The sequence below is a fragment of the Danio rerio genome, chromosome 7, assembly GCF_049306965.1.
Source record: "Danio rerio strain Tuebingen ecotype United States chromosome 7, GRCz12tu, whole genome shotgun sequence".
Taxonomy (NCBI): Eukaryota; Metazoa; Chordata; class Actinopteri; order Cypriniformes; family Danionidae; genus Danio; species Danio rerio.
The window spans coordinates 6,154,022-6,170,685 of record NC_133182.1 but is presented as its reverse complement, the minus strand read 5'-3'; the positions used below and the strand labels follow the sequence as shown (position 1 = coordinate 6,170,685).

General features: G+C 38.8%; 2 protein-coding genes and 1 long non-coding RNA gene across 3 annotated transcripts; 2 read left to right on the top strand and 1 right to left on the bottom strand.

Annotated features, from left to right (window-relative positions):
- Positions 1–1,470: 1,470 nt before the first annotated feature.
- LOC141375276 (uncharacterized) lies at positions 1,471–3,958 on the bottom strand. Its single transcript, XR_012383048.1, has 2 exons — positions 3,792–3,958; positions 1,471–3,659 (listed from the first exon to the last, which is right to left on the bottom strand). It is a non-coding gene; the product is annotated as an uncharacterized lncRNA (long non-coding RNA).
- A 3,451-nt stretch (positions 3,959–7,409) lies between these two features.
- Positions 7,410–8,148, top strand: si:ch73-368j24.12. Its single transcript, NM_001386750.1, has one exon. The coding sequence runs from the start codon at positions 7,452–7,454 to the stop codon at positions 8,055–8,057; it is 606 nt and encodes a 201-aa protein (NP_001373679.1). The 5' UTR covers positions 7,410–7,451; the 3' UTR covers positions 8,058–8,148.
- Positions 8,149–8,719: 571 nt separating this feature from the next.
- On the top strand, positions 8,720–15,051 carry LOC137496127 (histone H3). Its single transcript, XM_073908001.1, has 3 exons — positions 8,720–10,795; positions 10,877–11,816; positions 14,807–15,051. Exon 1 carries the CDS (start codon positions 8,758–8,760, stop codon positions 9,166–9,168), a length of 411 nt encoding a protein of 136 aa, XP_073764102.1. The 5' UTR covers positions 8,720–8,757; the 3' UTR covers positions 9,169–10,795; positions 10,877–11,816; positions 14,807–15,051.
- Positions 15,052–16,664: the final 1,613 nt, after the last annotated feature.

The window sequence follows — 16,664 nt, the reverse complement described above, 5'->3', positions numbered from 1 at the left end:
TAGAGGCCTGCCGGCACCATGTTGGTGACCCCTGGTTTAGATCATGAGTCTCTAGCTTTATACTTAGGGTGCTTTCACACCTACACTTTGTTTCGGAATGTATCTCGTTTGCCCAGTTAGCGCGGTTCGTTTGGCATATGTGAACAGGGCAACTCTGTTCAGCGCCAAAGTAATCGCTCCGAGATCGCTTGAGCTGGTCTCGGCTCGATTAAATCAAACCCTGGAGCGGATCGATTGCAGTGAGAAAGCGATCCGATCCGAGCGCAGTTATATCACAGTGTTTTATGGATATGTAATAGGCTTACGGCTATATGAATAGAGAATTATGAGTAGGGCGGGAAGTTTCGCCAGTCTCCGGATGCCCGCAAACGAGTGATGATCTCCAGGTAATCTTGCGTCTCACTCCCGGTCCTCAAATAGGCATCGTCGCGCACCCTTCTCAAGCCTGATTTATACTTCTGCGTCAGGTGACCGGCGTAACCCACCGCGCAGGCAACGCGCGTGGTTGTGCATTTATACTTCTGCGCGCTGTCTCTGTCGGTCTGCATTAACACTTCTGAAACGCTAGTTGGCAGTGAGGTGTAAATGTTCCTCTGTGTCGAGTTTCTTCGCTGCTTTTTTGCTTTTCCTGAACACTTCCGGGATGTACAAGTGGCTCAAACTCGCTCATTTTGAGGCAGGAACCAGCGGACGTGCAACAACTTTAACTATGAGGTAAACACAAAACGAAACTTTCCATCTGGAGCTCCTTCACGGTACACGGTACACACTTGTAAACAATCGCTCGCGGCTCTCGGTCCCGCCCAGACTCGTCAGCACTACCAAGCCGACCAATCACAGAGCTTATGCTACGCGTCGTTGCGACGTGTAGTTACATTTTTTGAGAGGTGCACGTCAGTGACGGCGACGGCGAAGGGCTATGCGTCAGTGCCGTAGCATACGCCAGTGTTTGACGCAGAAGTATAAATCAGCCTTCACCCCTCCCCACCGCGTCTCTCCTCAGACACGTCGCGCACGCGCGCACCCTGTCTATCACCACCAAACCACGACCTCTCCTGACAGCTTAGCGGGACGCTGCAAAATAAAGCCTGACACTCTGACCAATGTAAGGAGAGTTTACTCACACGTGACTTGTTTTAGCTCTTTTGGTCCGTTTAGAAACTTTGCAGTGTGAAAGCGAACCGCTCCAAGAGCAAAGAGCAACAATGTAACATTTGTAATCCCTGTTTCTGAACAACTGAATTGATTCACAGGTGTGAAAGCACCCTTAATTTCCTAGAAGCGTGCCTGTTAGGGCTGCTCGATTATGTGAAAAATAAAATCACGATTATGTTGGTCATAATTGTAATCATGATTATTCAAAACGATTATCAGTGCAAGTCAAAATTATTTGGCCTTCTGTGAATTTTTTTTGTATATAAATATTTCATAAATGATGTTTAGCAGGAATTTTTTACTGTATTTCCTATATTTTTTCATCTGGATAAAGGCTTATTTGTTTTATTTCGGCTAAAATAAAAGCTGGTTTAATATTGTGAAACCTATTTTAATAGCTCAATATTATTAGCCCCTTTAAACAATATATATTTTTGATTGTCTGCAGAAGAAACTCCTGTTATGCAATGACTTAGTATATTACAGTACTAGTATCTAATAATATAAATCTAAAAATATCTAATACAATATTATGTGCTGTCATCATAGCAAAGATAAAAGAAATGAGTTATTAGAAATGAGTTATTAAATCTGTTTTGTTTAAACTGTGCTTTAAGCATCTTTACTGCAACAAAAACACTTCAGCTACAAAAGTCCTTCAGTCAGGAGCAGTGAGGGATTTTCTCCATTTGTTGTTTGATTAATAATAAAAACAGTAAGCAGCAGGAATATTGCCGACTGTCACTTTAAAAAGTGCGGCTCTGATATGGTTTCTCTTTCACGTGTCTTTTGATTCTCAACTCGTTTGTTTATTACACAAATGAGGGTTAATATGAATAATCACTAAACGCTCTGACAAAAATGTACATGTATTTGTAGCTGCCCGGGGAGCTATCCAAACACACTGTGTCTGAGGGCACTAAGGCCGTCACAAAGTACACCAGCTCCAGTAAAGCACTGAGTCATCTGCTACGCAAAGGCTCTTTTAAGAGCCACCCATGTTTTCATCTAGAGAGCTTTTAATTCTGTGGTTAGTGGTTCAGTAACCATTGAATCCAATGTGTGTCTCCATTTTCAGTGTATGCCTAGTATAACAACCTCCAGGGTTTTTATTGAAACGCGCTTAATATGGCTTGAACTTAAGTAAAACGTGATGAAGAATGTAAACTATATGCATTTGTTTTTAATACAAAACATGTCTTTCTAAAAAGGCCTATACAGATTCTGATATGATCAGGACCTTGGGTTTTTACGATGGGGTCACACATAGGTCAGTTTCTATATCTCGGTATCTGGTCAAGAAAGTCACAAAATAGGTTGAAAACTATGCTCTCTCTATTCCTGCTCTGCAGTCTATCGGCTGTACTGCTACTAGGCTGCATTTGGGGCCTACTTATTTTTATTCATACAGAGACAATGTACAACATTGTTTGAGAGGTGGTGGTGCTAGATCATTAAATATTTTATACATTAAATACATTAGCATAAAAAAGAAATTGTCAAATGCTAGTAATTAATTTGTAAGTAGTAATTTGTATATACGGCTACAATGACAGATCCTTGGCCTTTTAGATAATTAAATAGCTTATGAATATTATACAATGGTTTTAAAGTTGTAATGCTCGTGTGACACAAATTGTAGCACAATATGATAAATGAAAGAAAATCATTGTATTCATAAAATGTTTAGCAGCAGCCATAGGTACTCTGTTATTTGTCTTTGATACTCTTGTTTTTTTCTCACTCTCTTTTAGGTTTAACTTTAATGACATTTAAGCTGGGTACAAATAAAGTTTTCATCATTTCACGTTTTATTTCTACAGTTATTTTGTTACTAATTCAGTTGGAACCATAGCAAAATATTGGCATTTATTAATAATTAAATTTTCAAGTATTTTGTGAATATTTTTTTATTTAACTTAGAATGCAATTGCTCCATATTGAAATACAATCACATAAAAGCAATGCTCTCCTACATTTTTAGCTTTTAAATCTGCCATAATTTTAAAACATGAATGGTTTGACTAGAAATGTAGTTTTTCACCATCATACTGATTACATTTTTAGGTCAATCGGCAGAACTACTGCTAGAACCGCTGTAGTTAAAACCAACTCACAGTTGAAGCATCCTGTCTGATCTTACTAAGATGGAGTTCACAGAATTTCAATGACACTGAAATTAAACTTGATCAGACTGATTTTTTTTATCTTATCTTTTAAATTTCCCCACATGCAAGTTTATACCACAAAAATAAAGACAATCAGTATACAATTAAGCAGTCTCTGAACAAACAGTCTATTAAACTTTAAATGATATCAATGGTGAGGTGAATTTATATTATTTAGACTGTAAGAGTCTAATATCGGAGTATCATCTCCCTGGGAAATACAATAGAAAGACAAAGTAAAACTGACCGTATTTATCCGATTCTTCTTCTGAAAACCACTACTGATGATCATCTATAATGTTCCATGAAAGTCCATCACAGATCACAGAGTAGTCACTGAAAGTATGAATCACACAATCACCACTGACAGAAACATTCAGAATAACAGGTCCTGTCTACAAGAAATAAACAGGCCAAATCAGTACTAAATATTGAAAATAAATTAATAAACGCTTAATCAATACTCACATTTGAGCAGCAGCAATATTGTTCTCAAAATATCCGAACCAGAGTGAATTGGTAGCATTAGTTCACCATGCTGTCCTTCTTCCAAACACAAGTCTCTTGCACTCTGGTGAGCTGGAATATATCCGGTTATCGCACTCTAGTGGCTCCTAGTGTCATTACAAACGCTGTTTATCACATCACAAAGACCCAAAATGATCAAAAAGCATGTAATGTTAGTTGGATAGAAAATCTAATAAAGCCTTTTCTGATAAACAACTTTGTTTGCCCCAAAATACTGCAATTAGGTTCTATATTTACAAACCTGGAGATGTTACGGGATAGTTAAGGGACACAGCAAACTCCATTCAGGCTATATTCAATGTCAAACAAACATTATTTAGACTAGAATTAATAATTAAAAATAATAAGATTTTAAAGATTTTATAGACTTATTTTCTGGGCACCATCGTTAGATAGAATTTAGAATTGAACCAAGCGTTTGTATTTTCTGAAATGATAATGTATTTAATTTATTATTGTGATTATGCTTATTGTTAATGTAGCCTTTCCTGTGAGTTTATTTATGAAAAGCTACAGTAAAATCCACCTTGAAAGCAAAAGTTAAACTTTTACCACATAAGCACTCTGAATCAGGGGTGCCCAAACTTGGTCCTGGGCTAGCTAATGAGCTCTCAGTAGGCTTGCTGGAAAAGTCTTGGCAGGTGCGTTGAGGCAAGTTGGAGCTAAACTTTACAGGACACTAGCCCTCCAGGATAGAGTTTCGGCACCCCTGCTCTAGATTGACAGTGCTTCCTTGTCTAAACCAGGGGTGAGGAACCTTTTTTCAAGAGCCATTTGAGATTTTAAATGCATTTTTAAAGAGTCATATGGGCTGTGTGTCTATAACAAAACCTTTATATTTATATATACACAAAACCTTTATTTATGCCCATGCATAATTCAGAAATAAACAAATATGACGCACCACAATGTATGAAGTAAGGCCAATTTACATTTACATTTAGCAGACACTTTTATCCAAAGCGACTTACAAATGAGGACAAGGAACCAATTTACACAACTATAAGAGCAACAATGAATAAGTGCTATAGGCAAGTTTCAGGTCTGTAAAGTCTAAGAAGGAAAGTATTAGTAATTTATTTTATTTTTTTTTTGGGTACAGTTAGTGTGATATCCAGAGAGGCAATTGCAGATTAGGAAGTGAAGTGGAGACTAAATAGTTGAGTTTTTAGTCGTTTCTTGAAAATAGCGAGTGACTCTGCTGTTCTGATGCAGTTAGGGAGTTCATTCCACCAACTGGGCAGATTGAGCGTGAGAGTTCGCGAAAGTGATTTCTTCCCTCTTTGGGATGGAACCACGAGGCGACGTTCATTTACAGAATGCAAGTTTCTGGAGGGCACATAGATCTGCAGAAGTGAGAGCAGATAAGAAGGAGCAAGGCCAGAAGTCGCTTTGTAGGCAAACATCAGAGCTTTGAATTTGATGCGAGCAGCAACTGGCAGCCAGTGCAAACGAATGAGTAGCGGAGTGACATGGGCTCTTTTAGGTTCATTGAAGACCACTCATGCTGCTGCGTTCTGGAGCAGTTGAAGAGGCTTGATAGAGTTAGCTGGAAGCCCAGCTAGTAGAGAGTTGCAGTAATCCAGTTTGGAGAGAAGAAGAGCTTGAACAAGGAGTTGAGCTGCATGTTCAGTTAAGAAGGGTTGGATCTTTCTGCTGTTATAGAGTGCATATCTGCACGATCGAGCAGTTCTACAAATGTGGTCAGAGAAGTTTAGTTGGTCATCAATCGTTACTCCAAGGCTTTTCACCATTTTGGATGCAGTAATGGTTGCCCCATCCATCTGGATTGAAAAGTTATGGTGTAGAGTCGAGTTGGCAGAAACTACAAGCATTTCCGTTTTTGCAAGGTTAAGCTGAAGATGATGATCTTTCATTCAGTGTGAAATATCCAACAGGGAGGCTGAGATGCGAGCTGGAACCGAGGGATCATCAGGATGAAAAGAGAGGTATAGCTGGGTATCATCAGCATAGCATTGGTAGGAGAATCCATGTTTCTGGATGACTGGTCCTAGAGATGACGTGTAGATGGAGAAGAGAAGTGGCCCAAGAACAGAGCCTTGAGGTACCCCAGTGTTTAAATTTTTTTTTCTTTTTGCCATCGCCACCCGAATGTTTGAATTTACGTGCGTGAGGTTACCATCGAAAATGTAAGAAATATAACTTACCCTTTATTGTTGTCGCTATTCAAGTGAAACCACAGCACAACGTATGCGCATTGGTTGAAACGTCCTTTTATTGTAAACTGAGTTCTTATTAATTTTGCTGTAGAAAATACAATATAAAGAAAACTGTAATTGTACTTGCAAACTCATAATTAAAAATGTTGAATTACTAATTGAAAAGAGACAGCAGGAGAACCACATATTTTTGATCAAAGAGCCTCATGTAGCTTCCAAGCCATAGGTTCCTTACCCCTGGTCTACATGGGTCTCAAACTCAATTTTTAGAGGGCCACAGCTCTGCACACTTTTGCTCCAACCTTAATCAAACACAGCTGATTCAAATAATCAATGTGTTTGAGACTCTTTTGAACAACTTTTGGATTAGCTGTGGTTGATTAGGGTTGGAGCAAAACTGTGAAGAGCTGTGGCCCTCCAGGAATTGAGTTCGAGAAGCATGGTCTAAATGTTTTTCACGACACAAGAATAATAGCATCTTTGGACAGAAGACATTATAGCAAGGCATCTTGTTTTTGTTAGGGTTATACTGCCACAACTATAATAAACTTCTGATGATTGCTTTGTTATTTACAGATTTTGCATTATGTAGGTTAATATGCTACTCACTGGTGCAGTATTTTAAAGTACTGAAACATCTTTAAAATACTTAAAAATACTTTAAAACATGCATTTGCTTCAAGGCAATTGATAAATAATGTAGAATTTTAATTTCATTTATACTGTGGATATTTCTTATTGCTTGAAATTAAGCTGTTCAGTATGGATGTTTTTTTATTGTTATTATTGTCTTATATATTATTTAGAATTTTTTATATTTTATTTATTTTATTGAGTGATGAACTCTGGTGTGACATGATTTTTTTTTTTCTTTTGGATTAATAAAGTTCAAACAAAGAAACAAACAAAGAAACAAAATATAAAATATACAATATAAAAAGGTCTTATTTTAAAAAATAAATAGATAAATATATATATATATATATATATATATATATATATATATATATATATATATATATATATATATATATAAACATTAACAATTCTTGCTGCATATCTTGTTTTATATTTTCACAGGTCCTATTGTGCATAGTAAAACAACTTCAGTGAAAGAACTGAGGATAAATGACTCCATAAATCTAAAACAAAATACAGGGCGTCTCCTGTTTGAATTCCATGACAAAGGCTTGACCCTCTTTATATCAAAAAGGTCTTTCTAGTCTGCTGTAAAATATTTTATTGCACTTTTTTTAGTCTTTGTTTAAACGGAGAAAGCACAAGTTTTGTGTCGAGGCGATTGTCTGAGGAGCGGCGATTGAGTCTACACGGTTCTCATGTGACAGTTAAGTTCACAGCGCCGCCCAGCAGAGCTTCATTTTTCACTGCTAGTTGTAGGTGAAGGTTACTCCTCTGAGAAATGGCTGAAACTGCTCCAGCTCCCGCTGCCACGCCGGCAAAAGCTCCCAAGAAGAAAGCGGCGTCCAAGCCCAAGAAAACGGGCCCAAATGTCCGCGACCTCATCGTCAAGACTGTGACTGCGTCCAAGGAGAGAAACGGCGTGTCTCTCGCAGCCCTGAAGAAGGCTCTCTCCGCCGGTGGATATGATGTGGAGAAGAACAACTCCCGCGTCAAAACCGCAGTCAAGGCATTGGTGACCAACGGCACTCTAGCCCAGACCAAAGGCACAGGCGCCTCCGGCTCATTCAAGCTCAATAAGAAACAAGCTGAGCCCAAGAAAGCAGCCAAGAAAACCGCCACGAAAGCCAAGAAGCCCGCCGCTAAGAAATCTCCCAAGAAGGCGAAGAAGCCGGCGGCCACATCTGTGAAGAAGGCAACAAAGAGCCCCAAGAAAGCTAAGAAGCCGGCGGCTGCCAAGAAGGCCACCAAGAGCCCCAAGAAGGCAAAGAAACCAGCAGCTGCAAAGAAAGCAGCCAAGAGCCCCAAGAAGGTGAAAGCAGTCAAGCCCAAAACGGCCAAACCCAAGGCGGCAAAGCCCAAAAAAGCGGCTCCCAAGAAGAAGTAATCTACTATTTCTGCTCGATTCTTCCATAAACTAAACGGCTCTTTTAAGAGCCACTCACATAACAGTGAAGAGCATTATTTTCAAACACTTTTAAACTACTAATCTTGAAACGGTAACTAAATATGCCACCAGAAAAATAGACCAGGGCAGGAAACGCAAACAGTTCATTTTGAAAGCAATCCCTTTCGTTCCCAAGTGAGGAAAACTTTTAAGTTTTTTTTCATCCAATTTATCTGTACTCACAATTGAATGCCTAAAATACTATACTGATGGATGCATAAATTCAGAACTAATGTAGGACGTTTTGCTTAAAGTTTACTTTAGGCATAAGTTCCCACTTGAAGCATTCGCTTCGATCTGAAAATCACATCGCTGTTAGCTTATTTTCAAAAGCTACATTAAAACATGATAAAGAAGTTATCTAAAAAACAAATAAATGTGCAAGTTTCGCCATTGTATGCAACAATAACTTATCCTGAATAAGTTTTTTTGAGCGGGAAAAGCAACTGTCTGTCAGTCGTCTGCTGGGAAAAAAAAAAAAAGTAATGCTCTGCCATTGGTCAGAATGTTCACGTCACACTGCGACATAAATGCAACAGCCAATCAAACGCCTCAACAACAACTGCCCTCCTATTAAAAAGCTGAGTATGCAGCCTGCGTACATCAGTCTACTAGAGCTCCGTCTAGCATCACATCTATAATGGCAAGAACCAAGCAGACCGCCCGTAAATCTACCGGAGGAAAGGCTCCGAGGAAGCAGCTCGCCACTAAAGCTGCTCGTAAGAGCGCTCCCGCTACCGGCGGCGTCAAGAAGCCTCACCGCTACAGGCCCGGAACCGTGGCTCTGAGAGAAATCCGCCGTTATCAGAAGTCCACCGAACTACTGATCCGCAAACTGCCCTTCCAGCGTCTGGTGAGAGAAATCGCTCAAGATTTCAAGACTGATCTGCGTTTTCAGAGCTCCGCTGTCATGGCCCTGCAGGAGGCTAGCGAGGCTTATCTGGTGGGTCTGTTTGAGGACACAAACCTGTGCGCCATTCACGCCAAGAGGGTCACCATCATGCCCAAAGACATCCAGCTGGCCCGCCGCATCCGCGGAGAGCGCGCTTAAAGCTACTGCTGACGCATTAAAACCCAAAGGCTCTTTTAAGAGCCACCTCAATGTGTCTAGAAAAGATGATTTTTCTTTGCGTTTAATCTCAATGGTACTGTGTACTAAAAATATGTAAAGGCAGTGGCTAAGTTGACTTTATTAATGCCAATAGGAGCTAGATTTGTAAGCAGCTCGACTTTATTTTGTTTAACAGGGACAATGCCCATTAATCAACAGTAAAACACTAAATAAGTCCGAGTTAGCCACAAGGGCTAATTTTCATCTGTTGCCCCTGCCAGATTTTAAAAGGCAACCTAAAATAAAAAATTAACATACAAAAACAGTAAAGTTACATATGACAAAAGGATAAAAAGCATGAAATAAAAATATCTTAAAATGTTAGACAAAAGAATTACACATGATTACTTGGGTAACGCTTTCTTTTACAACCCGCAAAGTACCGCGTAAGTACAGTGAAATTAAAGTGTACTTTTCTGTACGTACTAAGTAAGTATAATGAACGTATGTGTAGGTATAAGGGAACAAACCGTAATGCTTGGGTAAAAAGGGGGTAACAACCAGATGTTCATCACGAAAATTACCGCGTAAGTACAGTGAAATAACGGTGTACTTTTCTGTACCAATAGTGTTAAGTATAAATAACGTTTACGTAGGTATAAGGGAACAAACTGTAATGCTTGGGTAATAAGGGGGTAACAACCAGATATTCAGCATGAAAAGTACCGCGTAAGTACAGTGAAATAACGGTGTACTTTTCTTTAAATTGCAAAAGAACAAACCATTATGTTTGCGTAATAGGGGAGTAACAATAAGATATTCATCACGCAAAGAAGTATATTAAGTTTACGATGTACTTTTCTTCAAGTATTGTATACATATAAAGAATTATGCAAGGATGGTGACAACCTATTGCTATCTGCAAATGTACTGTATATGCACCTGCGTGAGTACATTAGTACTCTTATTCAGTGCTTGGGTTTTATATGGGGTGTTTAATGAATAAAAGGTTTACAACCTGTGAAATTATGAACCCTTATTGTATACTGTATGTTTTTTAAATCTGCAATTCAATATAAAATATATTTCCATACACTACTTACCTTATGTTTACTCGTCGATCTCACCAAAGCCATCAATGTCTCCATAACTCACTATCAACAAATAACTTTGCATGATATAGGCCTACCGTCAGGGTTCAATGCAGATGAAAACAGCCTCGCATCTTTACTGCTGTTGCACAGGGGGATAACTGTTGCATTTCAGTAAATGTATAGCTGATGCTTTATAAAAAAAATTAGTAATTTGGTCTTCAATCAATAAATACTGCTGCTGTAGTTTACTCTGTTCTTAGTGTTTAAGTATACACTAGTGTGTTAAAGTTCAGCTTCTTCCCTCTTTGTTCCCTGTAGTTAAAGGGTGAATACAATATTTGTTCCCCCCTTGTTCCATGTACTTACAGGATAAATACCACATTTGAGGGTTGTAAATTAAAGTGAAGCATTGTTCCTCCATTGTTACCCCCTTGTTCCCTGTACTTACAGGGTAAATACCACATTTGAGGGTTGTAAATTAAAGTGAAGCATTGTTCCTCCATTGTTACCCCCTTGTTCCCTGTACTTACAGGGTAAATACCACATTTGAGGGTTGTAAATTAAAGTGAAGCATTGTTCCTCCATTGTTACCCCCTTGTTCCCTGTACTTACAGGGTAAATACCACATTTGAGGGTTGTAAATTAAAGTGAAGCTTTGTTCCTCTCTTGTTACCTGTAGTTAAAGAGTAAATACAACATTTGTTCCCCCCTTGTTCCCTTTAGTTTACAATGTAAAATTTTGAAGGCAGTAAAATAAATATACAAACACACAATATATTTCTTCTTTACTTTGTAACCTTTATTTTAATAAATAAGCATTTTAAAACACTTCATCTTAATCAAACATTGTCTCGTCTATCATTGCCTATACTCATTCATTTTCTCTTCGGCTTTGTCCTTTTGTTAATCTGGGGTCACCACAGTGGAATGAACCACCAACTTATCCAGCATATGTTTTACGCAGTGGATGCCCTTCCAGCTGCAACCAATCTCTGGGAAACATCCATACACACCCATTCACTACGGACAATTTAGTCTACCCAATTCACCTGTACCGCATGTCTTTGGACTGTGAGGGAAACCGGAGCACCCGGAGGAAACCCACGCGAACGCAGGGAGAACTCCACGCAGAAACGCCAATTGACCCAGCCGAGGCTCGAACCAGCAACCTTCTTGATGTGAGGAAACAGCACTACCTACTGTGCAACTGTGTTGCCACCCAGCTGCAACCCATCACTGGGAAACATCCACACTCATACACTACGGACAATTTTAGCTTACCCAATGTCACCGCATATTTTTTGACTTGTGGGAGCACCCGGAGGAAACCCACACTAACATGGGGAGAACATTCAAACTCTACACAGAAATGCCAACTGACCCAGCCGAGGCTCGAACCAGTGACCTTCTTGCTGTGAGGCGATTGTGCTACCCACTGCGCCTGCCTATACTCAAACAGCAAAATAACACATTATTTCCTTCCCCCTATTTTTCTGGCATCTCTTGCTTGGCTTCCTCTTCTGCTCTTCTCAGCTTCCACTGAGGACTCTGATGGTGAGTGGCTGATGAAATCCCATGGGTCTTGCTGCTCTGCATTTATATAAAATTTATGAACAGACATTAAGGCTTTTAGTAAGCTATAGACATGTTTGTTTATTTTGCTGTTTAATGTGTGTGTAGTGGTTGTCCAACAATTTCACACTCTAAACATTTACAGATACCATACAGACACTATACATTACTATCAAACAAAAGTACTATCATCAGATCATATGGGAGATTGTGATCACACAGAAACGCCAACTGAGCCAAGGTTCGAACCAGCGATGGATTAAAACAGAAATTAATACATTGAAATTGTAGTTAGACGTAAACAAATTGTCAATAAATATAAGTAAAACAATTGTTACGCAATTACATTTGGGAAATTAAAAAGTAGTCACAATATTAATTTACACACTGATAATGAAGTTACAGAAAAAGTATATATAAAGATTCTTGGTATTATGTTTGATCTTAAAAATAGTTGGAAACCGCAAATGAATAATGTGATATCAAAATTAGTAAAAACTGTAGCAATAGTGAATAAACCAAGATTGATCTTGGACAGTATATCAATGTATTATATAACACACTTATGTTGCCATTGAAGGCTTCGGATTTCTGCTTTCCAGTCCATCTCATCATAGACCAACGTTTATCCTTTTCATCATCCTGTTTCTTAGTATTTAACTGTGAATTGATTTTAATTAATGAATAAGTTAACACATTGCTTAATATAAGAATGTTCAGTGCATTTGCCAGTCTCTTTATACCTATTTTCAGGAGCCAGCAAACTAGGTCAGAGGTCATGGAGATCTTGAGTGGAACTGAGGACTGGAAACAACTGTTTCTATTGTTATTTCTAGGAGTTAATACTGTCTAAAATGTCTAAAGTGATTTTGCTATAGTTTTACGGTTAAATCTTTTAAAGTGATTCTACTTTTTATTCAAGATAGACTTTGTGTAGTAAGAATATAACTGCCTGAATGTAGATTATACCAGTTTTTAACCAGTTTTGATAAAGACGGCTGACGGTACACTCAGCCTTGGATAAAAAACAGATTATACTCTATGTGTGTGTGTTCTATTTGATTGTTGATCCGTTTCACAGGTCTGGAGTCAGCTCTAATCAGTCTAAGGGATGTCTGACGTTTATGCTTAAGATATTGTTCAGAATTGTACGCACGAACCTCACGTGGAAATGTTCCTAGTCTATCTGTGTTTTAACCAATCAGGTTAGAACACCTTTATGTATGACGCAGTTAATGACGTTATGTGAGAGTATAATTGTTATTGATTGGTGATTGTAAGCAGAGCGGCCTAGGAACTCATTGCGAGTGTTGAAGCTAGCTTCTGCGGATAAAACTGCAAACTATCTTCAGTAAACTTGATTTATTTATTTAAATCTCTGACTCCGGCTCTTCTTCATCTACCAGACTGGTCATTCTTTGGGTTAAACTGTAAACTATCCCTACACCATATATGAGTTATTGTGTTGGAAATTGGGGGAATTCATATAATTCTAATTTACGATCCTCATGTACAATGCAGAAAAAAGTAATTAGACTGATATGAAGGATTCGGATTTCTGCTTTCCTATCCGCCTCATCATGGACCAGCGTTTATACTTTATCATCCTGTTTCTCAGCATTTAACTGTGAATTGATTTTAACTAATGAATAAGTTAATATAAGTTAACACCGCTTATTACAAGAATGTTCAGCGTCCTTGTTTCTTTTTTGCCTGTCTATTTTAACTTTGCTTTCAGGAAACACACAAAAAACAGGTCATAGGTCATGGAGATCGCTCTCTCTCTCTCTCTGAACAGGACTACTGATGCAGAGGAGAAGAAAAACACCTGTTCTAGTTGTCCTGATATTGTCTACAGTAATTTAGCTGTTCGATTGATCTGTTTTGATTGTAATTCTTATTAAGTAATTCCTTTTGTATGTAGATAGACACTGTGTAGTGAGGATTTTGTCTTGAACCAGTTTGATAACACAGCTGAACGTACAAGAAACATCCTTGAGTTTTTTTTAACACAGATGGTCTCTTGCGTCTATTGTGTTCCTGGTTTAGCTTTTCACAGGTCGGAGATCAGCTCCTAATAACTTAGGGTTGACCTAACCCCCAGGAACCATGTCGCCATCCATATCTGGAGTTTCTTTCTTGACGCACACATTAAGGCTATCCATATCTGGAGCTAGATACTTCATTGACACACACATTTAGATTTGTCTATTTTTGTTGTAACCAATGAGACCGTTTTTTTCCTGGATCCCACCTTTTCTGGACTTGTGTAAAGAGTATAATTGCTGTATTGATGTACTGTAAGGCAGAGCGGCCTGGGAACTCGTGTTGAAGCTGGCTTCTGCTGATTAAACTGCAAACTATCTTCAGTAAACTTGACTTATTTATTTAAATCTCTGACTCCGGCTCTTTTTCATCTACCTGACTGGTCATTCTTTGGGTTAAACTGTATACCATCCCTACAGATAGAAAACATGGGGTATTTGGAGCATACAAATCCTTTATTTTTTTAATTGAAGATACTCAAGTTCAGTGATTTGGTTAAATTTAAAACAGCACAATTTATGTTTAAAGCTATAGGAATAAATTACCTCTGAAATGTATACAAAAGTTTTTTTTGAAGAAAGACAAGGGGGACATAATCTGAGAGAAGAACAACATTTAAAATCAAATCAAGTTCAAGTATAATGATTTGTTCATTCAGTGAAGAGAAATAAATAATAATAATAATAATAAAAAAAACATGGCAGGGTGGGGGGTGGGGGGTTAGTAAAACAAAAAAAAGGGTAAGAGAAAAATGTACTTACAACCAACTGAATGCAGTCACTAAACAACAGTCAAACGTTGAGATACACTGTCAATGCTGAAAGAAAATAAACAAATTAAAACGAAGGAGAGTGCTTCTATTAAATGGATAGCAATTTGATAAGTAAATTTAAGTTGTAAAACATTGCTACTTTTTGTTTCCCCAGGGCATCAAACCTTTTCCAGTATCAGAAAATACATGTCCACAACCCACAGGGATGTAGTTGGAGGTTTATTTTATTTCCAGTGGAGTAGAGCTGTGGCGCCTACCTGTGAGGTAAATCAAGTCATTTAGTACTAAATTGGGACCAAATTTTCGGTACCCCAATAACGGCTACATCAGGGGGCGTATTCATTTTGAACAGCCTACATTACAGACATTATTACGTATTTAGACTTGAGCAGAGCACTTAACAAAAAGAAACAAGCATTATTTCAACTTTAGTCAGTAAACGTGACCTCACCTAACTGCTTTTCCTGTAGATTCTTCGAAAGACAAGTAACATTGTGAAGCACCGCCCACGCAGGTTTCAACTAGGTCCTATACATGATTGTAAAGGTCGCTTGTGTGCACTTGAGGCGGTAATTAAGCGTGTTGATTCTAAAATCATGTCTGGAGTAGGCAAAAGACAACGTTGCCGAATGGTATTGCGCGACAACCTCCATGGAATTACCAAAACCGCCATTCGTCGTCTCGCTCGTCGTGGTGGAGTCAAGCGTATCTCTGGTTTAATCTACGGGGAGACCCGCGATGTGCTCAAGGTGTTCCTTACGAACGTCATCCGTGACGCCGTTACCTACACCGAGCACGCCAAGAGGAAGACCGTGACCGCCATTGATGTAGTTTACGCGCTGAAACGACAGGGACGCACTCTGTACGGGTTCGGCGGTTAAACATCTACGACCAGTTTCATAACCCAAAGGCTCTTTTAAGAGCCACCCATGATATCATATAAAACGAGCTTTTACTGTTTATATCTTTGTAGAGTTTAAGTATTAATCAAATTAACAATTCCTTACGAATTTATTTGGCGCCGCGATAATTCTGCTGAGTCATGGCCGTTAGGCCAGAGCTATAAATAGCCGTTATGAACGACTGATCAGCGTGTTAGCCTATATGAATGGACATTTCTTAGACTGTTGTTGCTAATTTGACTGTCATGTTGCCAACAGACATTACTGTTAATATATTTGAGTTTAGTATGCACATTTGATGATGAATGTTATTGTTGCAGCTCGTTTCAGTCAATGTTAATGACAATTCATAGTCAATAATAGTTTGCAATTATTTCTTCATTTGTTTTTCCTTTGTAGACCATTACATCTGATTCATTACTCACTACCATTACCAATAATCGAGCAATCTGATGCATATGTTGGAGAAAATAAATGTTTCAAACGTCAACACTTCTCCTGCCCTCCTGATTCTCTGACCGGAATCCGGTCCATATTTGGCCACCTCAACCAGTGGAAAAATTTACATGTAGTAAGGTTTACTACATTATTATGACCCTTCGAGCCGGATTAAGAGCAATATAAACCCAGTATGGACCAAACAGGAAGTAACACTGAGAAAATGGACAGACCTCGCCGCAGGACAAATCTGCCACCTCACCTGGATGATTATGAAGTTGGTTACCAACCTATACAGGACCCTCCTCCAAAAGCTTCCACACCCTGTCCCAGTCATTCTAGAACCAGCTCAAGGAAAACATCCGGCAGTGGTATCAGCTCTCATTCCAGGAAGAGTAGACATTCTGTTACCTCCACTGGTGTTTATTTCCCACCAGAACTTTCTAGTGTCTAGACAGCTGTCTTGGAGGAGAAGATTAAGCAGAGACAGTTTGATAGTCTACTGCAGCAGATGCAGGAGGACTCACTAGCTGACGTGGAATATCAGCGCCTGCAGACACCAGCAAAGGAAGCACAGCGTATTATGGAGGAGGCTTTTGCAGCTAAGGAAGCTTTGTTTAAGCATCTAGAGAGACAGCAAAAGCTACAACAGGCAGAGACTGAGCTGGAAGT

Bases quoted from the DNA above. Each gene is read 5' to 3' on its own strand.
- si:ch73-368j24.12 (NM_001386750.1), top strand. From the start codon at position 7,452: ATGGCTGAAACTGCTCCAGCTCCCGCTGCCACGCCGGCAAAAGCTCCC.
- LOC137496127 (XM_073908001.1), top strand. From the start codon at position 8,758: ATGGCAAGAACCAAGCAGACCGCCCGTAAATCTACCGGAGGAAAGGCT.